The sequence below is a fragment of the Rhodnius prolixus genome, unplaced genomic scaffold (genome assembly GCF_049639745.1).
Source record: "Rhodnius prolixus isolate KJV_2025 unplaced genomic scaffold, Rpr scaffold_5, whole genome shotgun sequence".
Classification (NCBI taxonomy): Eukaryota; Metazoa; Arthropoda; class Insecta; order Hemiptera; family Reduviidae; genus Rhodnius; species Rhodnius prolixus.
This window is the reverse complement of record NW_027411624.1, coordinates 7,873,350-7,901,096: the sequence shown is the minus strand read 5'-3', so window position 1 is coordinate 7,901,096 and position 27,747 is coordinate 7,873,350. Positions and strand designations below refer to the sequence as shown.

The following is a 27,747-nucleotide window of genomic DNA, read 5'->3' as shown; positions in this document are numbered from 1 at the left end:
AGAACGTATAAATAAAAGTAAATATATGCACAGAAATATTTTAATTAATTGTCAGAATTCTTATGGCACCTATAAATATATATATATTTTTTATTTTCCATTTCATAAATTAGTGAAATGTTTTTTATGTACAATCAGCCATATTTTATCTGTACAATTTTATTAAATAATTTCCGGCTTTTGGTTCTGATAACATTTTGAAATAACTTGGTAATAAAAAATATGGTAAAGTTAATCTAAACACTTCAAATCTAAGTTAAAAAAACAGATAAGTGTGCTGAACATTTAGTTGTCTCTTAAATTTATTTTCATTTTTAGAAACTTGGAAATTTTTTAATATTACTTCTGTTAATTCCTCGAACAGTGGATTTTTGCTACTTCTTCAGAGACTTTGCGTCCTTGTGACTAACCCACAAACAATATTTTCTCTTTCGCTTAACAGCTAATGATTGCTCGCCCTATTTAGCTTAAGGAACTCAACTGGCAAATTATAGCTTATTACTATCAAACTAAACGTGTTTACATTTAACATTTTAAAGACTCTCATATCCTCCGCCCAACCATTACGTTTTAAGGGCTACCATGATCTTACTAGTCACGGTGGATTTGGTTTGTAGCCAATCCCTTTACAGATTTATACTTGTTACTAATCTAGTAAAACTTTATTAATTTTAAAATAATTTATTTCTAGGCAAGAGATTCTAAGGATTCAGTACGAACTTATACAGGTATAGTGTATGCAGAAAAATCCACTGAACATAGATGTTTATGGGACAATAATTATCCAGAATGTCCAGAAAGAGTAAACTGTATTATGAGTCGGTAAGTAAACAAGACCATTTCTTATTGTGGTATTTTAAATTGAAAAACTCTATATCTAAATATCTTTATGGTGAATAAAAGTTGAAGCAAATTACTGGCTTTAAGAGTAAGAAGGTATTTGGTTTATTACTTTCTCTTACTGTTTACAATGACAAAAATAATGCTATCGTATCTAAGGTTTTATTTCGAATACTCATTGGAAATACAGGTTTAGAAGACTTTCATAACAAAAAAAAAGTGTTTTTTTTTTTAAAAAAAAAAAGTAATGGGTGTGTTCGTGTGTTAAAAAATAAATCAAAAATCACATCAATAACGTTTTTATAACATCAAAGATTATATTACATTTGGTTACTAGTATGGGCACCTTCTATAAGTTCATGATCAGAATTATTATTTACTTTAAATCTAATTCTCTTGTTAGTTACACGTTATTTAAAATATTTAAAAAATATATGAACATTTTTTTAATCAACAAAAGGTTCTTAAAATTCTGATAATTTCTCTTTTTAGGCTCCTATGTATGCAAATGAAATGCATTTGTACTCCGCATGTAATTCACCAATTATTCTTTTCCCTTCTGTGATTTTAACGCTCAAGAATCCTATTTAAATAAATTTACAAGCATTTGAATTTGCTTTTCGATGTATAAAAATAGCCTTCAATGGCAAGTAAAGTTGTAGGCCAGCTAAATCTTTGATCCTCTGGTTTTTCCTTGCTTATTTCTGGATTCTAGTTGTATTGTAATCTGTATCTTTTTCATAAGAAGCAATCATTGTCCTTGGTCATCAACAAAATACAAATAATTTCAAGTATCGGCTCCTTAATTCGCCGCCTTTCTTTGCATTTTCTTTTCCACAGTTCCGTGGTTGCCTCCTTCTATATTAAGTAGAGTTTTTACAAACTTTATCCTGTTTGAGATATTTTGCGATAGGCAACCCATAAGTTAAGTGATTTCCTATATTTTTTTAAACAATTTATTAAGTTACACCTGCGCTATTAGTAACAGTGGCAATACTGACACTACTAAACACTCACTAATTGATGGGAGAAGTTACCTAGTAGTAACACTCCCTAAATCATCTCCAGAATTAACTACGTACTCTTCTCGCTAGGCCACTGGCGTTTTAATCGCCTTAGGATGATTTGGAAGGTGATTAGATGATAGATGGCGGACAAGATGATTGGAATGATAGTGTAAGTTCTAATGAAATCTTTTATAGCGAGCTCGAGCAACCTGAATTACATACGGAATTTCTAAGTTTGTGTGGATTGTTAGATTTGAAACTTAAAATGGAGAGTTAACGATAGTTCGAAGAATTTTCGGTTGAAGATTGGAGCGTTGAGTTGAATCCCATAGTTCCAATACCGTGGATTCTTTTGGCACTTCATTTTGACTGAATCAAATAACCTAATTATTAAAGAAAATATATTTTCATACAATGGTGCTTACAGGTGCGGAGAACTGGGGCTGTTAAGTCGATGTTTAATGCTACAACCTTGGTCTGTAACAGAGGAACAACTTTTAACATTACATACTTGTGATCATATCTCTTTGTTAAGGTCAACCAGTAATTGCAGTGATGTAAATAATTTAGAAACTATGTCTTCACAATTTGATTCTATTTATTTTCATCCAGTAAGTTTTTACTTAAATTTTATTATTACGTATTAATTTTGTGGGCGTGTGTGTATTTGTTTTGTAATACTTTCATATGAAGATAAGGAAGAAGAAAAAGTCTCATGAATGTTCAAAGTCATCCATATTTAGAAATATATGTGAATAATATTTAGGAAACCATGTAAAATGTTATTATTAACAACACATTTCGCTTATGGGTCATTCCATGTCAAATCAACACGGGGTCTGAACCTCACCATCTCGGATTTTCTTGAAATTTGGCACATGTGTACTATTGGTATAGACTTGGAAAAATATGAAATTTTACTGTGATATGTCAACTGGTTTATGAGTTACAGGGCTGTAAAGTTGCCAAAAATGGGCTGAAAAACAGGGAACCTCGTGTATTTGAATTACTGTAGAAGCTTTCCTAATTGAGCTACAGACTTAGGATTGGTGGCATTTTATAGCATGTATAATGCCCTTTCCTGTGATATGCGACACCATATGGGTTAGGATAAATAAAGTTTGTTTTTAAATTTTAAATTTTTTAAAAAGTACATATTTTAAAATTAATTCCATGAATAGCTAGTAGTGTTATGAATCACTGGGCAAAATATTAATTTGGGACGACAATGGCTTCATTGTTAAAAAAAATTAAGACTAAAGCTCCAATCCGATTAATTCAACTCTGAATTCATGTTAATACAATAATGCTAATAATAATTCCACTAATAAGTCCAAAGTAAAACATACTGTTAAGTAATAGGATCTCTTTATTATTTTAAGCTTGAAAAGGCTTCATTTGTTTGACATGCATCACTTTCTAGAAGGTCATATGTAAGTTCTTCCAGTCAGAGTCACAGGATCAATTTTTATCAAAACATCCACTACTGAGACCCAAAGAATATCAGCATTTCTTAGATGCGAGATGATTTAGAGGGTCCAGCTGGATGAAGAAAAGTTACTTTTACTTCATCAAGTTCTTCATTTTTCTCTAAAATATATCCAAGCCAACAGTTTCTTTATAGACTACACTGATATAACCTGATTTGTCGGGTAATTTTAGTTTATCAGGGAATTTTGAAACTTCCATTTCGCAAGCTTCTGAGTTCATAGAAAAGTTTTTAACCAATATTTTGGATTTACTTCTGGGAATGAAAGCATGATATTGCTGTGTTCCAATGCTTGAGCAAACCGATTTTTTAAAAAACACTCAGAATCAACAGTCTTTCTGGGTTGAATATGCAAAGTTTATGTTGGTGATGTTTTCTACTGCCCACTCAAAAAGTTGTAATGAAGTTTGGATTTGATTTTCATAGGGTCGTTGCAAACTGGCATGAGCTGCCAGTCTCTTTACCGAACCCCCTACGCCATCACAAGGCCCTTTGCCGACTTAAACCAACTTAAAGAGGCTGTTATCTCAGCCAAAGAAGACTGTTCTTGAACAAAGATATTGAATTGAATTATTTTTGTATAATTTGATTAACGGCATAATTTCATTAAAATAATATATTATAATTAATATGAATAATTACTGTAATCATAATTATTATTTCTAAAAATGATTTCAAAATCAATATTTTAAATCTTAATAATTATTAATTATGATTCATTGATTCATTATTACTATTTTCAATTTATTTATTACTTTAATTTTATTAAAATATATTTTCCATGAAAAGGAGCTTTAGTCCTAAATTTTTTTAACAATGAAGCCATTGTCGTCCCAAATTAATATTTTGCCCAGTGATTCATAACACTACTAGCTATTCATGGAATTAATTTTAAAATTTTAAAATATGTACTTTTTAAAAAATTTAAAATTTAAATTTTAAATTTAAATTTAACAAACTTTATTTATCCTAACCCATATGGTGTCGCATATCACAGGAAAGGGCATTATACATGCTATAAAATGCCACCAATCCTAAGTCTGTAGCTCAATTAGGAAAGCTTCTACAGTAATTCAAATACACGAGGTTCCCTGTTTTTCAGCCCATTTGTGGCAACTTTACAGCCCTGTAACTCATAAACCAGTTGACATATCACAGTAAAGTTTCATATTTTTCCAAGTCTATACCAATAGTACACATGTGCCAAATTTCAAGAAAATCCGAGATGGTGAGGTCAAAAATGGTCTTTTTTTGTGTTGATTTGACATGGAATGACCCTTATATTATTCGTCGCAGCTCGCATGTTACAGGAAATTAGTTACAGGAATATCCAAGTTGCCCTTAAATGCATTTTATCTTCAAAATGTAGAAATATTCTCCCTAAGGTAAATACAAACTAGATTTATTGGCAAAACTCACATATGGTCATAGGTTTTAAACAGTACAGATAATTGGTTAACTCAATTTGAGGCATATTTTATTATCTGTTTGAAGGTAAAGCTAATCTAGGCCATGTGCTAGATTTATCAGACAACTACTCTCAGAATTATTATTTTTAAGTGGACAGTACTTAATATTAACTTTCATGCCCATAAAATTGTAAAATACAATGGCATAGCTGACTTATAAACCTATCACGTGACTTTGGAAGCTTAGTTTATCTCTATCTGTAAACAAATTTGAAATATGCCGTCAATGGAGTTAACTAATTACTCAAGCTGTTTACAAATGATAATTACATGCTAATAGACAAGTTTTACTTATAAATATAATTTTTAGTTAACATGGTGAGGCAATGTCTACTGATTGTAGTGAGAATGCTTTATAACTACTATTACTTATTTTGGTATGAATCCACACAAGAAGTAATGAGTAGGAAAGGATGGGATTTGCTAAGTAGTTAACGTATTTAATTTAAATAAATCATTGATGAGACTGTACATTTGGATTTATTTTAACGTATTATTGTTATTAAAGTTTAATTAAGTTTTTTTTTCTTGTTATATAAACTATCGCGCACGATTTAGCCACCATTAGTAATTGATTAATTAATCAAATAATGAACTTACACTGTTTAGAGCACTTATGAATGCAGTCTACTAGCTGCTGGCAGTACAATCAAGTTAGTGGATGAAATCTGTAAGAAAAATATACAAAATGGAATGGCTATCGTGAGGTGAGTTGCAAGAACTATAATCTTCAGTTTATAAGGCGCGTTAACAGATTTTTTTAAAAAATGTATTGGCCATGTTGTTTATGAAAACACTTGATTTTTTTTTCCGTTTGTCATCTTTGATTGTCTTCTTCAGGAGTTAATTAAAGTATGTAAAACGTCATGTTTAAAATAAACTTTAATATTACGTTTTAAAGTTAATATAGATAATAGCTGACAATAGGTCCTCTCAAAAAAAAAAAAATTACTTTTTATTTTTCGTCTGATGTGACAGTCAGTGGCCAAATCGAAGACAGTTTTTACACTTTAATACATTTTGAATATATATTATTTACGTAATGAATGTAGACATATTGTGGTAATTGATGTCCGTAACTGTTATAATACTAATTGATTGAGCACCAATTTCACTTCTTTAGTTTCCTTTTCTGTAAGTTTCCACTCCAGCCTTAGCATTTCTATTATCTCGAAATTAATTCCAGAAGGACCTCTAAAGACCTCTTTTATTTCGTCCTCAGACAATTCACTATCCACGCTCCTAATTTTACCCTTCTTCTTTGCTATAGATATCTAGGTGTAATAAACTAACCTTTTTTTTCTTTTAGTTCAGTAGATTCCAGCAATTTATTTGCTGAGTTATTATTGTTCAATTCTACTCCTAACCTAATTATACCTATTTTTTTTTCACATTATCTATATTTCTGGAGATTTTCCTATGTTCTTCGAAAAGTAATTTCCCAATGGACATTTGGATGTACTCTAGCAACCCCTTTTTTGTTTTTGTTCATTCTTTCAACAATAATTATATGAAATGCTCCTAAATCTATAAACCTGTACTCCATGCTTATTGTACTCTTATTTACAAATCCTTCAGGTCAACCTTTGTAATCGTTAGAAGTTATAATTTTACCCATTTTTTTTATCCATTTGCAATTCATCTCTATGTTATTGGGTGGCCTTCTCGTCACTCCTCCACAATCTAAGTTCATGCTTGAGAACAATAAAAGATAAACCTCTTGAAACATGTGAAAATTTCTTGTCAAAAAAGTTATACATGGAGAGCTTCCTCTTGATAAACCATATACAAATATAGATGAAAACCAAAGAAAATTAGGAATTTCTCAAGAAAATTGTAGAAATTAAAATCTGAAAAAGGTATCATTAACGTCCGTGCTCCATAAAAAAAAGTTACAAAACACAAAATGAACACTAAAAAAAACGATCAAAATTACTTAACTTAAACATCAAAAAAGAAGCAAAAACTATCATGAGAATAAATAAAAAATATATATATTTTAGTTTTTCCCAACAACATGGTAGACAGCCAACCAGATGTTGCAATCAAAACGCTAATTATTAAATTCCTCTGTTTCCAGACCTCCTGGCCATCACGCAATGCAGAATGAATACTGTGGTTATTGCTATTTCAACAATGTAGCATTAGCCGCGAAACATGCATTAAATGCCGGTATGAAGAAGATACTTATTGTTGATTGGGATGTTCATCATGGCCAGGCTACACAGCAAATGTTTTATGACGATAATAGGTTAATATTTGTTTTTATTTTTTCTTCACCTAGATATTAGAATTATTTTTGTTGCTGTTAAAATCCAAGATCGGAAATCTATCGCCGGTACAATGCATTTTCTTAGCTTCGTAATAACGCATTAACCGATCAGCTAAATTGTTTCTTTAAAATTGATTTTCCTTTATGTACTAAACGATATTCGATCAAAATTCCAAGTTAAAAAAAAAAGTGGTCAATTCGCGGTTAGGAAAAAGTGGGGAAATGCACTTATGTTTTATTAATTATTTTAAAGTGTTCCACAGGGAGGTACATTTTAGTTTTAGTAGGGAATTGTTCTCATACTTTCATAGTTTATGTCGGCTCTTAAAATGTTATGTGGTTTCCGTATCTTTATTATTAATAATTTTTATTATAATAATTTTTTGTAAGGTGCATCAGCATTTGAGGTTATTGGCACCCGGAGGCTCTTTCAGTGAACTGCCAGCCTCAGAACAATTTTTTGTCGTTACAGACAGCACTATCTAATACCGGATATTGAGCTTTAAGAAGCTGGATTTGAACCCGGGATCTCCGTGCTGATTCCAGCACAACCACTGAGCTAATCCTCTCTCTTTGTTGTTATAATTATTAGTACTATTATTATTTTTTGATTTTTCCTAATAGAGGTAGGAAATAATGCTAATATTTTCATTTACCTAATATTTCTAGAACCCTAAAACTTTCTAAAAGGCGTATTTAGATGATTTACAATCGATGATCATTACAGATGGTTCACTGGGTATTAAATAAAAAGTGATTAATTTGTTTCATAAATAATACAAAATGACTTGTACATCTACTTCAAAATTATGGCAATAGTTTCAGAGAGTATTATCCTACCTCCTAACAGTGCTTTTTAAATCGACATATATCTAGCAAAGGTCGGGGGGATACTTATCACGTTGAGTCAGTCATAAGTGCTAGCATTAATTAATCATCTAATAATGTGGTGCTAGTTATGTGGTTCAAGAGTACGCTTTGTTGTTGCTTTTTCCCCTACTTGCTTTTAAAATACATTAGCACTCAAGTAGATAAAACATTTTCAATTTTAGTTCGTGATCTAAGATCATATTGTTGGTTGGGATGTTCATTGAGGCCGGACTATTCTTCCGCTTGCCTTGCTCTTAGAATAATCAAGCACTTAGAAAACTGAAAAAGTTACACACGATTCAGCAGGTATTCCGTGAAATCTTAGACATAATTTCTCCGAAATCAAAACGGGTTAATTCTTTAAAATTAAATTATCAAGGGACGTTTAACAAAAGACGGGCGCTTTTAGCTGTAAAATAGAACCTCCTTGGAGGTAATGTTTGAAATTGTTTCAAAATGTGCTAATTACATAAAATAATTCTAAAAGAAGTTTCGATAAAAGTTGTAATATACTCAACAATTTATTGATTACAATATAATGACATTTCTCTCTTTTTTTAGGGTTCTTTATTTTTCAATCCATCGTTATGAATATGGGACATTTTGGCCAAATCTACGTGAATCAGATTTTGATTATATCGGAGAAGGAGCTGGTCGAGGTTATAACTTCAATGTACCTTTGAATAGTGTAGGAATGCGCGATAACGATTATATGGCCATTTGGCACCAATTACTGTTACCTGTAGCCTATGAGGTGAGTACATTTATTAGGAGAGAACTGCTAGCCTCAGTAAAGTACAATTAGTCTCTAAAATGAAGATAAAACTATTTCTAAACTAAGAATTGAAGATTTTTTATTTTATATTTCGATAGAATAGTTTTAGGTTTAATTGAATATTTCACTCGACGCTATTACCTTTTCACAAAAGAAAATTTTACCTTAAGTTATATTACAATTATTGCCAGTTGCATTTGAATTCATATAATGTTCCAATATTATCACTTTTATGTTTTGATCAATTCTTTAAATTTATACTGTAATGCATCCTGAAAGTTCTGTGTTTTTATTTGCTACAGTTGTTTTGTTATAAAATTTAAACTAACACAGCGTATTGAAAAACAATACTTTGTTTCCTAGCCATTTTCTAAATATTTGGATATTCACTTATATCTGACAAGGTAACATATATCGTACAATGTACGCTTTGCTCCCCCAATACGAGTATAAGTGATAATCTCGAACGTGTTTAACCGAACCCAAAAGCTCAAATACCGAAATTATTTATGAGATGTAGGTATACTTTTGAGCTAGCGAGCACATTGGGGAACCAAATCTCTTTCATTAGAGCAATCCATTTTTAGAAGATGACTATTTCTTGGGGACATGTGCATAATAAATTCATTAAAATTGGATATCTTACAAATTATTTTGATGTAGATTTTAAAAAGTGCTCACATTCAGGAAACCACCAGAATCAAACAAATAAATAGAACTCTTAAATCCACCGAACATCCTACTTCCTTCAAACAGACTAACTTTCACACATTCGCAAAAGAAGAGGCATTACGAGGCCAATGGTAGGCCACGCGATCTCCTTAGGTCCCTTTCGCAATATCTTCTTTAAAAATTTAACAGAAATGGAATTTTCTGTCTTCTGGATATCTATTAAAAGGCTTTTCCTTAATCCTGGCCAATGTAGTCTCTCTCTTCCAGCATTACATTAGCTCCTCACAGACAAAATGAGAGTTCCATCTCTCTCTTGGACACACCATATCAGACTTTATCTCCTTCACCAATATCTCTACTTCTGTCTTTTTTCTTTGTATTATTTCGTTATTTTTGCCAATCTATCGTCCTCATAGGTTGCTCAGCAATTTCTAAATCTGGGTGTAGCTTTTTATAAGGAAGGAGGCTGGAATGTTGCAGTATTTATTATTTTTATTATTACTATTATTATTATTACTATTATTATTATTACTATTCTTCCCGAGATGGAATATTGATAAGATTAAGGTGGACTTATTCTCCGAAGTCCTGAGCTGTGGAGAAGCCAAGATAAAAAGTATGTGTTCCGAGGGGAAGGTTGGAGCTGAGGCCATGGTAGCCTCAACTATGGGATTAATTGCCAAGGCGTGCCGACAGTCGATGCCGCGGAAGGGTTCCTGGTATGGAAGACCTCCTGTGTACTGGTGGTCGCCACATATTGCCAACCTGCGAAAAGAATGTGTCAAACGAAGGAGAAGAGCACAACGTGCCGGACGCCGGCCGGATGCATCCACTCGCCGGATGGAATATAAGGCAGCTAAGCGAGAGCTGAGACGTGCAATTTTTAGGAGTAAGGCACGATGCTGGGAAAAGCTGAGAGATGAGGTTGACTTGGATCCATGGGGTCTTGGATACAAGATAGTGACCCAGAAATTAGGAGCTTTTAAAAACCAAACGGTGATGGATGCGTCGGTTATGGAGGGCATTGTAAAGGCGCTTTTCCCCTCTCATCCGGATCGAAGAGAGCGAGACTTTGGAGATGTAGGGGAGTTCCCTCTTTTTACTAGAGAAGAACTCGACATGGGGGTGCGCTCTTTAAAAGCTAAGAAAGCACCGGGACCTGATGGTATTTCAAATGAAGTGCTTAAGATTGTAGCGCAGCAGAAAGCAGGACTGTTACTTGACATGTATAACGCCTGCCTGAAATCTGGAATGTTTAGTTCAAGATGGAAAGTGGCGCGGCTGGTCTTAATCAATAAGGGCAAGGGGGATTCGCTGCCAACATCCTTTCGACCACTGTGCATGCTCGATACGGCGGGCAAATTATACGAGAGGCTTCTGAGGGAACGGTTGAAAACCGCGATACAAGCCGCGGGAGACCTATCCCCGAGGCAATACGGTTTCCGGACAGGGCGATCCACCGTGGATGCGGTCAAGGAGGTCATTGAAGTAGTGAGAGGGGCAGAAGACCACAATCACCACTCCCGTCGAGTGGTTTTGTTGGTCACACTGGACGTGCGGAACGCATTCAATTCCCTTCGGTGGATTGACGTGTTGCACGCTCTAGAAAACAATTTTCGTGTCCCGAAATACCTTCTGCGTGTCTTGAGTGATTATCTGTGCAATCGGATAATCATTTATCAGACTGCTAACGGGCCAAGATCCTCGGCGGTAACAGCGGGCGCGGCGCAGGGCTCAATATTGGGCCCTGATTTATGGAACGTGGCCTACGACAGTCTACTCAGACAAGATATGCCTGAGGAGACTGTGTTAGTGGGCTACGCAGATGATGTCGCGGCGCTAATTGCTGCTCGTGACACGGATAAAGCTCAGCTGAAGCTGAATCGAGTGATGCGGGTGGTAAATAGGTGGATGGCCGAACATGGTCTTTCTCTGGCGTTGGCCAAAACGGAGGTTGTTGTTCTAACGAAGAAAAGGATCCCGACCGACATCTCATGGTTTGTTGGTGAGGAGGAGGTGATCTCTGGGAACTCCGTGAAATACCTGGGATTGACGGTAGACAAGAGGTTGAGCTTTGGTTTGCACGTCCAACAGGCTGCGAACAAGGCTGCGAAAAATGTTGCACTGCTGGGGAGGCTGATGGCCAACGTAGGTGGCCCGCGGGCAAGCACCCGGCGAGTACTGATGAGCGTCATCCACTCCACACTCCTTTATGGGGCGGAGGTGTGGGCGGACGCTCTAAATAAAGCGGCGTATAGAAAAAGGCTAGCCAGGGTGCAGAGGCTCGGTGCACTGCGAATAGCCTCGGCATACCGCACTGTATCCGAGCCTGCAATTATGGTAATTGCTGGGGTCATCCCTATTGCCCTCTTAGCTGGAGAGCGTAAGAGGCTATATGAAAGGAGGAAGGAAATGAATAGAGAAGCCATGTCCAGGGAGGAGCGTTCCCGTACCGTGCTGGAATGGCAGGCTGCTTGGGATGAGGAGCCGCGTGGCCGGTGGACCGCCAGGCTTATCAGAGATATTAGTGTCTGGATAAGCCGGTCTAGCGGAGAAGTGGACTTCTACCTTACCCAACTCTTGAGTGGGCATGGCCTTTTCAGAGCATACCTCAAGAGGATGGGTAAGGAGGCAGAAGAAGATTGTTTATATTGTCCTGAAACGAGAGACGACGCCTGCCATACCTTTTTTGTATGTGAAAGGTGGGGTCGCCCAAGAAGAGATTTGGAGCATATAATCGGGCGGTTGACTCCAGAGACGTTGGTGGAGGCGATGCTCTCTTGCAGAACTAATTGGTCGCTAGTGGCTGGTTTTGCAAGAGAAGTACTCGTCTCCAAAAAAAGGGAAATGGAACACCATTTGAGCAGGGTCCCCTGAGTAGGGGCAGGACTGAGGCCTAGCCTGATGTAATGCTGACATCACAGCGAATCCAGGCTAGGCCTGGCAGTAGGGGGGGGGGTGTTTTAGCCGGTAGGCCGCGAGGGAGTCCGGCACAATGTGCGTAAATTGCATTTCACCCCCTCTTTAAAAAAAAAAAAAAAAAAAAAAAATTATTATTACTATTATTATTATTACTATTATTATTATTACTATTATTATTATTATTATTATTATTATTATTATTATTATTATTATTATTATTATTATTATTATTATTATTATTATTATTATTATTATTAAAGTAATTATTTAGGCAAAACCTCTTTAAGGCGTTAATTATGTTTTAAAGTATTTGTTCTCTTTAATTTTTTGGCAAACCGTAATAAAATATGACCTGATTATAAAAGTTTACTCCGGTTTTGATAATTAGAGTAAATGTTCTTTATTTTTTGGGACTAACTGTATAAACGATATATCAGATCCTTAAATTTTATTTTAAAACACAAAATTCTTTTTTTTTCTTTTATTTATTTATTTTGACTATTCATTATTGTGTAAAATTGTCGTATTACTTAAGAATTTTATTAAATTTATTTTAATTGAAAGCAACTTGTTTCTTTTGTACAGTATGTTGAATCTGCAGAAAACAAAGAATTCTTAGACGGCATTTCGGAATGTTAGATTGTAGCACCGCAAAGCTAAGATGTATTGTGATGCTGGTTTAGACTCCGTAATCTTGGAATTTATTTAATGTAAGGTACACTTGCTAACCATTTCTGTCAATTTCACCAGTTCTGTGTTTGGGAAGAAGCTTGTTTTTTCCGAATGTAAAAGAAGAGGTACTACGACTAGCTTTACTTGTGTCATACTTAGAATGTGATTAAGGAAAACCAACCTTCGAAACTCTTATTTTGCGTTGTGGTGGGTAACACAAATTTGCTTGTTTCTTTCTGTAAAGACAGAGGATCGCACAGAGCGTTTATGTTCCTTGAGATAGTAGTGCCCTCTAAACGTGTTGAGTGACGCTACTAAATTGATTCAACATTGAATATGAGACGCAGTTTTGGATTAGGCCATTTTTTTTTATAGTGTTGGTCTACGTGCTTTTATCTTGTGTTCCATCTGCGATTTAACTGAACGTTTCAGTAAACTGCTGAACATTTCTTTAGTGTACCCAGCCTAGCGTACTTGTCGAGTCAACTCTGGGCATCCAATAAAACTCAACTGCGTGTTCTTTATCTAGCATCATTTCAATCTTCCGCCTAGGCTCCCAGACATCTGGAAATTCCCGACTCAAAATGAGGTCACGAACGATATGTACGAGATATACTGTTCGCAGAAGTTTTGGCTTGTCATTCATAGATTTTCAAGATTCAGTAAGAAAAAGATAATAAAACTGCGTTATTGTAAGTGTCTGCGCCAAATCATCCGTCATTTACCCTTCATATTCTCTAGAAAAATCCTGGTCATTTTTTAAATTTTGATTCATTGTTACTAAAAATAAGTTTTTAAAAAATTGCTTTAAAATCTTGAATAATACGATAATTTTTTGCAATATAATCTTAAAAAGTAGTGAGTTTTGTATAACCTTGTAAGTGTATAACCATAAATTTGATGGCATCCATTTTCAGTTTGATCCTGAGCTAATAATAATCTCAGCAGGATACGATGCTGCAATTGGATGTCCTGAGGTATCTTTTTAGCGCATTCCACTTGGTGTGAAACTGCTGTCATTTCTTCTGAAAAGAAGAGTATGTTTGAGAAGAAAGATGAAAGAAAAACTGGACAAATTTATTCCATCCAGTAAATTTAAAAGTGAAAATAACTTTTTTTGGGAATGGCAGCAATTTTGCACAAATAATTTGCAATATCATTATTATTTGTTTTTTTTTTTTTAATCTTAGTTCCAGCCAGAAATCGTTTTGGTTTCTGCTGGTTTTGACGCAGCGATGGGAGATGAGAAGGTAATTGTTTAAAAATAATTTCTTTCATAGTTTATGTAGTATTTTTAAATAATTCTTGAAGCTCAGTATTTTATATCAACAAAGAACGCCTGCCTATAGGTTTTTTATATTTTCTGTAGCTTATGATCTCTTCTTTAAAAATTGGTTCCGAACTGGCTATTAGAGTATTTTCTTTTTTTCAATAACTTTCTGCATAAGCCAAAACTTTGTTTTTTAACTTCCAAATTGATGAAAGCGGTTATTGTAATCAGAAAATATATTTATACTCACTTATTTCTAATCTATTGCATTAGGAAGTTTTAGAAACATTTCATTAAATTTTCATAGATTTCAACAAAAGCTCTAAACAAAGTTTCTGAGTTAATCTGTGAGTAACCGATCAAGAGCATGAAAGAATCAGAATTAAGACGATCTAGGTCATACGTGTAGAAATAATGTCGACAACAATTTTTGAGTGGAAGACAATTTTTTTACTCAAAGCATCTGTGATTCTATTCTGTGAAGATGGAAGGAAATACCAAACCTGCGTGATTAAATGAAAACAAAGTATGATGTGGCAGATGATATTGATATTGTCAAACTGGGGACCCATCCACGTGTACAAAGATAAGAACCCTTGATCTTCTTAAGACTGATTGCAAAGGTGAGGTTATTGTCCGATTTGCCGGGATTCACGAAATCTGGGCCTAAATATTGGATCTTCGTAGATTTTATTTGTTTTCATTTTTTAGATCAACCGTTTTGGATCTCTGGCCCGCCTTAAGATTTTTTTATATTTTCTGTAGGCCTTTTAAATTTGGGAGCAGCTCATGTGTTGCTGTTTTACTCTTTTTAGAACGAGTACAATTTTAAACAAAATAATAATATCGAGTAGAGTTACAGAATAATAAATAATGTACAAATTATTTTAGAAAAACAAGTGTTTTATGTTAGTGTGGGCTTCCGATTAAGAAATAAATTATAAACGACTTATTTTATTAGTGTGGTATTATCTTTTTAAAAAAATAGCTTCTGATTTAACCTTTCTTAGTTCCAATAGAAAGTCTTCATTGTTTTCTCAATCCCAAAGGGACTGCGTTTTTGTTTTTAAAATCAGTTATATGATAAAAATACCATCTTTTTATATCTATATACTCATCTACTTTTAGGGGTCATAAACGAAATCAGTTAGTTTTTCAAAGTTAATTGCGTAATAGTTAACATTTTTGCAATTGAATGATTCAAGGTTCGGAAAATATCGTAGACTTAAAAATTAAAAAATATGTTTAACATTAAATCATGAGAAATTAAAACCAAACATCTATTATTTCTCGACTGTCTATTGATGTCACTATCTTCAGCACTAATTGTCTGGTTAAATTATTTTAACTTTATTTTATTTTTTCATCAGAAGGTTTAGTAACCACTGAAACTTATCTTACTTAAATATGAAGATGAAAACTTCAATTCTATTTCACAAATGCAGATAGAAGAACATTAATTAGTCGATTGCATACTAATAGTAAATCAACATACTTAATTTTTTTTTATTGTCTTTTTTTTCTCTATTCTTTTCCAATAATCTAGGGCTTATTGCCCTGATTTGCCTGAATGTTGCCTCAGTCATCTTGTAATTCAAAGTCTTTATAATTTATGTAACTCAGGATTTTAAAATTTCCCACTCGTTGGAAACCTTCTGGCTTACAATATCTACATAGATGAATAATAATAGTAATAATTTCAAACTTTTATTTATGGGTAAATCTTCAAGAAGAATGTGTGAGTTGTATGTTAATTTTTTAAATTTAATTTTCAGGGTGAAATGGAATTAACTCCAGCCGTTTATGCACATCTTCTAACATCTTTAACAGCATTAGCTAATGGAAAAGTAGCTGTAGTTCTCGAGGTAATCCATGAAACTATTATATTAATAAAATATTCTAACTACCTTCTATCTTCTCCACCTCCACGAACCAGTTCCTGACGAAGGCTAGCAGAGAGGCCGAAACGGCAAAAAATTTAAAAAAAAATAATAATAATCTGTATGGCCTAGCCATTGAATTTGCATTTTAACGATTTTGTAATAAAATATTTAATTACCACTTTTGTCGTTTTATTATTATTTTTCCTCCAGGGAGGATACTATCTCAAGTCGTTAGCCGAAGCTGCTGCTATGACTTTAAGAGCACTTCTTGGTGATCCTTGTCCAGGAGTTGGAAGTCTAGGACCACCTTCAAAAAGGTATGGATAATATTAATACTTCGAGTTTTGTAATATTTTTTGTTTAGTTTTTGAAAAATCTTTTTATGAAATGGCCCTACCTACATTTATTAAATTAGGTATGTTTCTGCTTTATTAAAAAAAATCATTTTTATTTGTAAAAATTGGGCGAATCAAATGATTTTCTTCTTGTTTTTGGAGCGATAGATTAATATGAAAACTTTCTTTCGAACGTGATCTTGGATAGATAGACAGTGTTACTTTTAAAGACGTGTGAATTAATTTTAAGGGAAAATAAAGCGAAAATAACTTTAAATACGTTTAAAATAAAATAATTACCAGAAAGTAACAGAAAGTTGAATGATTTGATTACATTGATTCAATTGCCTACTTTATTCTTTTTACTCATGTTTATTTATTACTTTTTAAGTAAGTAGAAGATATTATAATGCTGCACATTTTCAATTATGGGTTTTCCCTGGAAGTATTCGTTTTTAGGTCCTTTACGTTCAAAAAAAGTGGTTTTTAAAAGTTTTGGCGAATGAGACTGTGTTTTAGTTTGCTTGTATCTACCGTAACTTAAAATTGAAAACATCGCAGAAGGTTCAAGTTTATGTAGCTTAGATGCCTAAAGAGAATGCCACAAACAGTAAGGTTTTAGACAAAACAGTTCCTGAAAAAAAAAAAATTGTATTGTAATATAGCGGAAGTACTCCTTAACTGAATAGATTTTTTTCCGTTTTTATGATTTTCTCTGAAAAGGCTCCTTGGAAAGTGATTCACTTCAGATTGTTTAAAGATTATTTTCATTTCTTCTAGCATGCAAGATTCTATATTGAACGTCATCTATGTACATCGATCTCATTGGAAAAGTCTTAGACATCAGAATCTTTATAGCCCTCATGAGCCACCTGAAGAGGATGACGAAGAAAGATATGTGCCTTCATTGATATACCATCATACGGAGACTATTAAACCAGCCAAATATCCTACAAGGAATGCTTATCCTGTTTTATCTACCTCATTTCTTCATTATGTCTCGATAAATCTTAATAATATTATTGCAAGTATGAACGTTTTCTTAATAAAAAATAATTAAATTAAACAAATGAATCATTGATGTGAGAACTTTTTTATTATTTAGTTTTTAACTGCCACATACGAGCACGTATGTTTAAACACCCTCTCTTCAGGGTGTTTGTGATACCAAAAAAATTTTGTTTACTAATAATTATTTAACAAATTAATAATAAAAACTGCACGAATAACCAAGTTGTCGTTTTGCTGAAGATAAAAATAATACTCGGATTCATAATTTGTCAGGCCTTAAGTTACAAAAAGGAAGAATGGTTGGTAATGGCCAGCAAACAATCGTGATTCCCAAGTGGCTCCTAATTAGAGGCATCAATAATAAAGTTTATAAAGACTTTCTCTGGCAATGGTCGAATATCTAGGGATAATTTCTTAAAAATCATAAATTGAATATAGGATTGGTAATTTGGATTGACAGGTTTTAAAAAATGAAAGTAAAAAGTTTGAAGGTTTATTGGCAAGGTACTTAACCAGTTTAACTAGCCAATCGCTAAATTAACCGTTCTTGCAGGAGCACTCTTTTACCGAAAAGCTAGGGATTAGTGCTAACTTGTAAGCTTATAAACATTAAACATTCATATAAATTATATAATTTCCTGTTGTTGATATTCTTTGTAGGTTGTGAGATACTATTTCTAGTTCGCTTGCACTATAGGCAACAATACTGCTTATACTGCTCCCAAAAAGTGCCTAAAATATTTAAATCGATAACTTAAAAGAAGTATTTCGTTATCGTGGATCATTTAAAAGATCTTATAGTTCCCTATATTGAAAAAGGAACTTCTTTTTTCACTATTTGTGCTGGCGAGGAAACCCTTTTCTATAAATTGTGTTTTACTTTGGACATGTGGAGGTAGCAAGTTCAAAAACTTCCTCTATTATTTTTTTTATTTAGTTAATAAAATTATTAATTTGTAGGTACAAAGTTGTTAAAACCAGAACATAAAGTATGCTTAGTTTATGATGCTAAAATGATGGATCATAAAAATTATGAAGATAAGTGAGTATTTTTTTTAATGATCAGAAATAGTAAACATCTAATTATTTTTTCTATCAAACTTAAATCAAATTACAAAAATATACATAATGAAATTAACATTGTTTTCTTCTTTTAAGAAATCATTTAGAACAACCGGCAAGAATTTCATCCATTTATAAAATGCTTGAAGATTTTGGAATTCTGAAACGTTTACATATTTTAAAGGTAAAGGTATCATTCTTTATTAAATTGGAACAAAGTTTTCTCAGATAGTTAAATAGTTGAGATAAAAAATAGAGGTTCAGCCTCTTAAGGGGTAGGGGGCTAGTTACTTTGGCGTAGACCTGCCAAACAACATTTTTTTGGATAGCTGCCCTTCAATTTGCAAAGTACTCTTAGAGCCGGCAGAGAAATTTGATTAATGCTACTATTTTGGGTAAGGGGAACCCGCTTAATTGACCGTCACTCGCACTTAGAGAAGATGTTTATAGCCACAGGAGAGCTATGGATAGTAATAATATGGATTATTAGTGGAAAATTCTATAACTACTAAGTTTGAACGGCATCAAAAAACTCGATACTATTGTTTAAAACTGTCCAAGGTACTGTCTCTGTTGTTCAGAACAAGTGTTTGAGGTACACATGTTGTACGGCATTAGTAGAAAACGTTTGTTGATTGCGTACAGCTTTATTTTATTTTTGTCATTAATACTCAACTTTTTTATCGAGTTAAAACTTTGTCAAAATTTTACGTTAGTTTTGTAAGTTAACGTTAGGTTGGGAACTTCTGGCATTGGAGATGAATGAGGCTTATTGTGCCGTTCTCTTTTCAGTCTAGTCGGAGATTCTCTTTTCAGTCTAGTCGGAGATTCTCTTTTCAGTCTAGTAGGAGACACCTCACACTTGTTACATAAACTCAGGATGTTTTCTTCACTCGTTTTTGCTTTATGCTTCCGTCATAAACTGTCAAGGCCTCATGTTACAAAGTAAAGTTTGCTAAGCAATCAACAGGATATAAGAGATTTCTGTCCTTGTCACAGTTTACGACAGGATTGAACTAAAATTGACTGTTCTTGTTACATCCTGTGGAGATATTTTATAAGCCTATCGTAATCTGTAGAAGAAGGTTAATGACATATTTAGATGGTATAGGTTGCAAACCTGGTACGGACTAGACCCGCAGCTAGTTACCGTCAGAACCTACCCTTTGTAGTTTTGCCATTTGCCTTGTCCAGCAGAAGATAGAGTGCTTGAATGTCTTGTGCTAGCAATAAGTAATTATAACTTATAAGCTCATAAGCCCCAAGTGTTGTAGAAGGGATATACTTGGAACAGCTATCGGCAAAAATTAGTGTCGTTCATTTTATTTGTAACCCACCTTTTTTTTATTTTTTTTTTTGGCATCCCAGACCGGTTTCGAACTTTAATCACATTCATCGGAGTTTGATTATTCAGTTTGGAGTAAGAGAATTAGACTTCAACTATGTTTTTGTGTCACACTACACTTGCTTTAGAATATTCTCTATATTAAAGTAATCACTCAATCTCTGAAGATGAATGATGGTTCAAAACCGATCATCCGTATGACGGATAAAGTCAGCAATATCCAGCTTTGCAATCCCGCAGAAATGAAGGGAGAAATTGATGCATTTGAGAGTATCAATTTCCAACCTTTCTTTAAATGTAAATAGATTTCATTTTTTTAATGTTAAGAAATAACGCACTTTTGACTTTTCTCGAAATTTTGAAGGAGCGCCAAATCATTAATCAGTCTTTAAAGAAAGAACCTAGACCTGTTTTAAGTACATCAAAGGACCAAAACCATACGAAAGGGGATTCCTCGCCTGGTAACCTTATCAACTACAATCTGTTGAATGTACATTCTACTTTTATGGTGAATTTCTTTGTTTAAAATAGTGCACAATTAGTTTTTTAATTTGTTGAGATATAACAAGTTAAAATGAACATCCTCATACGAAACAGAACACCTATAAAAATAGTTTCAAGTTATTTGTTTTTGATTTTTCTAAATTCTTGAGTCGGGCACTTATTTTTAACATAAATATTTAATATTTTCAGAGTCGCCATTGTACCATTGAAGAACTACAGTATGCACACAACAAATCCCATATAATGGAGATGTCTTCATTGAATAAAATGAATATGAAACAGTTGATCGAGAAGAAGGACATCTATCATTCTGTATACTTCCATCAGGACACATTTAAAGCCGCCTGTCTCGCGGCGGGCTGCCTATTAGAAGTACGTATGTTACACAATATTTTACTGTTATTCGCAATAATTAAACCAATAAATTAGGTTGTTGGTTACCTAACTTAAAAAAGCATTTCAGCATTCATTTTACTACTCTCTCTGTAGGAGTGGTACCCTCTGTAAGAGGGTAGGTACTGTGATTTGTCGACTTCCGGTTTTGCATTTTGAAGGAGAGAGAAGCTGTCTTAATATTCCATTCTTTCAGGAGTTTCGTATTCTTACGAAACAGTTTTTTATTCACAGCCTTTGTATTTGTATTGTTATTAGAATCTTCTTCAGAACTATGTTTAGTAGTCAGATGGATACACAATATTCAAAACATAAAGAAAATCATAAGAGCTATTTTCAGGAAAATAATTGAAAAATTGTTCCAGTAAGTTTGCACTTTCGTTTGTTAAATTTTCAGAGAAACCTTTGTATCAGTTGTAAGAGTAGTAAAAGATATAATGCCAAGTTATTATTCCTTACCACGATTTATGATACTCTGTATGTGCGAGAATGTACTCGCAACACAGACCGACGCCAAGAACGTTTTCTAAACATGCGAATATTGATTTACAAAAATTTGCCAGATCGTAAGGGATGTGAAATATACGTTCATTCTCAATTATCCAGAATAAATATCTATTGTTTATTATTATTTTGCTTTTAATTATACATGTAAGTATTTTTGTGAAATATTTTAGGTGGTGGATAGTGTAATGAAAGGTGAAAGTGCCAGTGGGGTTGCAGTAGTTAGACCGCCAGGGCATCATGCTGACATTGATGATCCTTGCGGATTTTGCATATTTAATTCCGTCTCTATAGCAGCCAGGCATGCTATCAAAGAATATGGACTTCAGAGGTGATCATTTTAATAAATGAAAGTTTATACCTTGGTTGTCTAGTTATTCTATAAAAGTAAAGTAATTGCCTATTTTTTCAGGCGGGCTTTACGTCCAACTACCAATTAGGTGTCATGGACGGATAGTTATTCTATATTAATTATATAATCATTTTTCGCTTCTATTTTAATTCTTAGAGTTCTGATAGTGGACTGGGACATCCACCATGGTAACGGAACACAAGAGATCTTCTTTGAAGACTTCAATGTTTTATACATTTCCGTACATAGATTTGATAGAGGAGAATTCTTTCCACATACTGGAGATGGTGCAGCTACCCTTGTTGGCAGAGGTCCAGGAGAAGGATTTACAGTAAACATTCCATGGAATAAGGTATGAGCATTTGATTTCATGAATTCAGCGAAACTGCTCAATTGTCTTCTAAACAAATTATTAAATCTTTTTTTCTGTAGGGTAACATGGGTAATGCTGAATATGTTGCAGCATTTTGTCAAGTAATTCTACCAATAGCATATCAATATGATCCAGAATTAGTGCTAGTTTCAGCTGGATTTGACGCAGCTATAGCTGATCCCTTAGGAGGTACAATATATTAAACATCTCTTACTGAAATTTAAACATTATAATTAGGACACCATTTTAAAATAGTATTTTTATTTAACTCAGAAACAGTAATTTACTAAAATTATAATTAGGTTACAATTTTAAAATATTACTTTAATTAAACTCAGAAGCAGTAACTTACAAGAATGTAAAAAAAATTGATTTTGCCGGGCTTTTAACTTGATTTACTTGTAACCGTTACCATATGTGGTAACCTTTACAATGGAGTATGGTTCATTCTTCATTTTAGTTGTAAGGTTAGTTGTTTCTCGATCCGCACACAAATTGGAATAAGCATTCTCTTTAAAGGATTTATTTTAATAAGGTAAACTTGCTTTTATAATGTATCTATTTATATAGATTATCTCCTAGCTTCATTTATTAAAAAATACTATTAGTAAAGCCATAATTGTAAAGTTCATACAACTTGCATATTTATCTTAAACCATTTTAGAAATAAACAACTCCGCTTTATTTCTTTACTTTGAAACGAAGTTTTTTAGAATTTGAAAAGTTATAGTATTCAATTCGCCCAGTCTTTTTTTTTTTTTTTTGAAGTGATACAAATTTTAAGTGAAATTTTTAAAATTTTGTTATATTTTATTTGTTAGTATTACACCTTTTCTTTATTATTCATATTTTGACTGAATAAATTTTATAATTTATTAGGTTAATTGGTTGATTTATAACTATTTAGGACTAAGTACTGAGAGCTGAAAGAAAAAAGTATGACCATTAATGTTATTGTTGGTTTCTAAATCTCTTTAACTGCCTATTAGTAGACGTTTGTTTTCCAGAGCTTTTTTCAATAACTATCATCAAAAAAGGCTTTTAAGAATCATAGACTTAATCGCTCACATTGGACTTTTTAATTAGTTATTTTTACTTCTTTCTCTGGCCGTTGTCATGGTTAATACGAAAGTTACATTATCAGGAAGTGTAAGTGCTGTCCTTTCTTAAGGAGTACATCTTCTGCGTAAGTTGCAGGTACAGTAGAATTGAAAATAGGTATGTCGTGATCATATTATAGGTTGTGAACAGGATGAGGTTGAGAACTGAAGAATTCTCACTCTTTCTGAATTCGTCGAATGTCTAGTCTTTCGAATTTTTAGTCCAGTAGAAATAAAATTAGTTAATAAAATTATTGGTAAATAGTGTTAGCTTAGAGACTAGTTTGTGAAGATGAGCCATTCCACGTCAAATCAACACAAAAAAAGACCATTTTTGACTTTACCATCCCGGATTTTCTTGAAATTTGGCACATGTGTACTATTGGTATAGACTTGGAAAAATATGAAATTTTACTGAGATATGTCAACTGGTTTATGAGTTACAGGGCTGTATGCAGAATTAATCCGTGAAGGCCGTGGGGCTATCAGGATGATTGTAGGCCTATTAACTGGCCACTGCTGACTCAGAAAACACATGCATCGCATGGGCCTGGCAGATGATAGCCTTTGTAGGTTCTGTCAGGAAGAGGAGGAAACGGCACTACACGTGTTGTGTCAGTGTGAGGGGCTCGTGTGGCTAAGGATGTTACTTCTCGGGGAGAAAAAACCAAGGCATGTGAGCTTTACCCAAGAGTCACTCTCCAGCATTAAGAGTCTGATTAAAAGGACAGGACTGGAGGGTGGCATTAAAGTTAGGGGAGCCACAATAGACCCAAAGGGGTCGCGTAGGTCTTGAGGCCGCCCTAGTCTAATCTAATCTAATCTACAGGGCTGTAAAGTTGCCATAAAATGGCTGAAAAACAGGGAACACCGGATGTTTGAGTTACTGTAGAAACTTTTCTAATTGAGCTACAGACTTGGGATTGGTGTCATTTTATAGCATATGTAATGCCCTTTCCTGTGATATGCGACACCATATGGTTAGGATAAATAAACGTTTTAAATTTTAATTTTAATTTTTTTAATAAGTACTCATTTTAAAATTAATTCTATGAATAGCTGGTAGTGTTATGGATCACTGGGCAAAATATTAATTTGGGATGATAATGGCTTCGATGTCAAAAAAATTGAAGACTTAAGCTCCTTTTCATAGAAAATATGATTTTAATAAAATTAAAATAATTTGAAAATAGTAATAATGAATCAATTAATCATAATTAATAATTATGATTATAATAATTATTCATGTTAATTATAATATATTATTTTAATGAAATAATAGAGTTAAAAACAAGTTAATCAGAGACTCAGATTCATTTATTGATTTTTTCTGTAACACTATGTCCTCTTTGATTCAGCAAGACTTCATTGTGATGGAGTAGGTGGTCCGGTAAAGAGACTGGCAGCTCGTCCTAGTTTGCAACGACCCTATGAAAATCAAATCCAGATTTCACAACTTTTTGAGTGGGCAGTAGAAAACATCACCAACATAGACTTGGCATATTTAACCCAGGAAGACTATGTTAAATCTGTTTTTTAAAAAATCTGTTTGATCAAGCATTGGCTATTAAAAGAACACAGCAATACCATGCTTTCATTCCTAGAAGTAAATCCAAAATATTGGTTAAAAACTTTTCTATGAACTCAGAAGCTTTCGAAAAGGAAGTTCAAAATCTCCTGATGAACTAAAATTATCCGACATATAACACTGTAGTCTATAAAGCAAGCTGGTGGCTTGGATATATTTTAGAGAAAAATGAAGAACTTGATGATGTAAAAGTAACTTTTCTTCATCCAGCTGGACCCTCTAAATCATTCTGGTATCCAAGAAATGCTGATATTCTTTGGGTCTCAGTAGTGGATGTTTTGATAAAAGTTGATCCTGTGACTCCGACTGCAAGAACTTACGTATGTCCTACTAGAAAGTGATGCATGCAAAACAAATGAAGCCTTTTCAAGCTTAAAATAGTAAAGAGATCATATTACTTAACAGTATGTTTTACTTTGTACTTATTAGTGGAATTATTATTCGTCAATATTAGCATTACAGCATTAACTTGAATTCAGAGTTGAATTAATCGGATTGGAGCTTTAGTCTTCAATTTTTTTTAACAATGAAGCCATTATCGTCCCAAATTAATATTTTGCCCAGTGATTCATAACACTACTAGCTATTCATGGAATTAATTTTAAAATATATACTTTTTAAAAAATTTAAATTTAAAACATTTATTTATCCTAACCCACATGGTGTCGCAGAAAAGAGCATTATATATGATATAAAATGACACCAATCCCAAGTCTGTAGCTCAATTAGAAAAGTTTCTACAGTAACTCAAACAACCGGTGTTCCCTGTTTTTCAGCCCATTTATGGCAACTTTACAGCCCTGTAACTCATAAACCAGTTGACATATCACAGTAAAATTTCATATTTTTCTAAGTCTATACCAATAGTACACATGTGCCAAATTTCAAGAAAATCCGAGATGGTGAGGTTCAGACCCCGTGTTGATTTGACATGGAATGACCCAGATGTCTTTCTACCATAGAATGCTTAAGCTAAATGTAATGGTAAAAATGTGATATGCTGAATTTGGAAGTAAAACTTTGAATTGTTTTAATAATTCTGAAAATTTTAATTAGGTAATTTCTTTGTTTTTCTTTCAGGTTGTAAGGTCTCTCCTGAAGCATTTGGTCATATGACGGCTTGGTTATCACCATTAGCGAACGGCAGACTTGTACTTTCACTTGAAGGAGGCTACAATATAAATTCTATATCTTATTCAATGGCCATGTGTGCTAAAGCATTGTTAGGAGATCCTCTGCCTAGACTGGCCGAAGGTTTGGCTCCTTGTCCTTCGGCTGTTGAATCTATCTCAGAAACAGTCAAAGCTCATCGTAACTACTGGACTACACTTCATTCTAGAAATAAACCTCTGCCCGCTGAGAATGTATTGACTGAAGAGAAAAAACGAAACATCACAACAAGTGTTTCGGCTACATCTTCTGCTACCCATCCAGTGCAAAGTAGCAATTTTGGTCAAAAAAACGAATTAAATGTTATGTGTAATTTAAAACTGTTAAAAGAGTTAACACTTACTGAAGTAAATAATGGTGCTCCGGTTGATTCTGATGAGAATAAGGGTACTAATAAAAAGAAGGAAACGCCACCGACTGCTCAGCCGAGTACTAGCAGTATTACTGGAACTGAGGATGGTAGTCAAGAAAGGTCAACGCTTAGCCAGTTTCTGTCAGATAATCTACAGGTAACTTTTCTACAATAATAATCTCACCCGGCGCTAATGACCGAGAAGTCGATTCGCCAATAAAAAAAATAATAATCTCACCCTCTCTGAGGTTCCTTTTAATTAATACATTAACTTTGGTTGGATAATGAACAGGCCTTGGTAAATGAAGAAATGTTCGCAATCGTACCTTTAAAAACGTGCCCACATTTGCCGTTAGTTCAGCCAGTACCTGAAGCTGGAATCGACGTTAAAGCATCCTGTTCTGTTTGTAATGATCCTAAGGAGAATTGGATATGTCTAATCTGTTATACAGTAAGTATGTTCTTTTTGACACAATTACATTATTCAAAATTTGAAAATAGCAATCGTGACTTCAAGATTAAAATATTGTCTTACCACTGGCAAAGTTTTTTAACCCATGGTTTCTGAGTGAGTCAGTGTTAGGAAAAAATTTCGAAAAACTAATGGAAATATTATTTACAAGACTTACTCTCACCGCAGTCTACGAAATCACATTTTCTTGAACTCAAGAATTTTTAAATAAATATTGACTTCATTAATGTAGATATAGAGATTCACTGATAAATTACACATTAATAATAATGTATGAATCTAAATAATGTATATGAATCTAATAAATTATTATGTTAGGCCTAACTTAGTATTATGGCGCTTTAGACGGAAATCTGCCCTCGCCCCACAAGCTTTCACATACAGAGTAATCCAAAGAATTTTTCGTTTAAAGTTTTCCATTTTCAGTTAGCGGAAGGAAGGAGTCAGAAGGCACTAACCGACATTTCCTTAAGTTTTGCCATAAATTTATTTGTATCTATTGCGTAGTGGACTCTTTTAGTTAAATGAAAATTTATAAATTCGAATTCAAATATTTGTTATAGTTACTACTAATAAAAAATAATTTAGTTCAGCATTGTTCTTTGATTTTTTTTTTTATTATTATTTTTTATTTTATTTGTTCATTTATTTATTTTGTTTAAATAGGTACAGTGTGGTAGATATATTAATGAACACATGTTATTGCACAATGCGGATTCTGGCCATCCACTTACGCTTAGTTTCTCTGATCTATCTGTTTGGTGTTATTCTTGTCAAGCTTACATAGATAATCAAGTAAGTTGATGTTATTTTATAGTAATATTTTCCTAAAATTCAGTCCAATTAGAAAATGATGATAATTGGACAATTAAGAGGGGATACCCAGTGTTGGTTTATTTTGTAATCAACCCGTTGCGGTTGTGACGACTCCCTTCAAAATTTATAAAACAACTCGCTTATTAAAACTGAATGGTCTCTTTCAGTTTTAATAAGCAAGTTGTTTTATAGTGAAAATGATCAATCAGAAATCAATTTTTGCTTTTTA

The 27,747-nt window shown here is 33.4% G+C and overlaps 1 protein-coding gene across 7 annotated transcripts in view; it reads left to right on the top strand.

Moving 5' to 3' along the window:
- The window catches only part of HDAC6 (histone deacetylase 6), a 43,417-nt gene that overhangs the window by 3,207 nt on the left and 12,463 nt on the right, over nt 1–27,747 (top strand). For 4 of the 7 annotated variants that reach the window (XM_074136550.1, XM_074136551.1, XM_074136549.1 and 1 more), the window contains exons 4-22: nt 692–822; nt 2,275–2,458; nt 5,415–5,512; nt 6,886–7,056; nt 8,509–8,701; nt 13,906–13,965; nt 14,179–14,238; nt 16,034–16,123; nt 16,352–16,458; nt 17,257–17,504; nt 18,448–18,529; nt 18,646–18,733; nt 20,588–20,770; nt 21,469–21,626; nt 21,804–21,999; nt 22,080–22,209; nt 25,789–26,387; nt 26,523–26,681; nt 27,369–27,497. In XM_074136550.1, coding sequence (XP_073992651.1) covers nt 692–822; nt 2,275–2,458; nt 5,415–5,512; nt 6,886–7,056; nt 8,509–8,701; nt 13,906–13,965; nt 14,179–14,238; nt 16,034–16,123; nt 16,352–16,458; nt 17,257–17,504; nt 18,448–18,529; nt 18,646–18,733; nt 20,588–20,770; nt 21,469–21,626; nt 21,804–21,999; nt 22,080–22,209; nt 25,789–26,387; nt 26,523–26,681; nt 27,369–27,497 — 3,066 coding nt within the window. The remainder of the gene's footprint in view (nt 1–691; nt 823–2,274; nt 2,459–5,414; nt 5,513–6,885; nt 7,057–8,508; nt 8,702–13,905; nt 13,966–14,178; nt 14,239–16,033; nt 16,124–16,351; nt 16,459–17,256; nt 17,505–18,447; nt 18,530–18,645; nt 18,734–20,587; nt 20,771–21,468; nt 21,627–21,803; nt 22,000–22,079; nt 22,210–25,788; nt 26,388–26,522; nt 26,682–27,368; nt 27,498–27,747) is intronic. The other 3 variants (XM_074136553.1, XM_074136552.1, XM_074136554.1) reach the window with 3 other exon arrangements.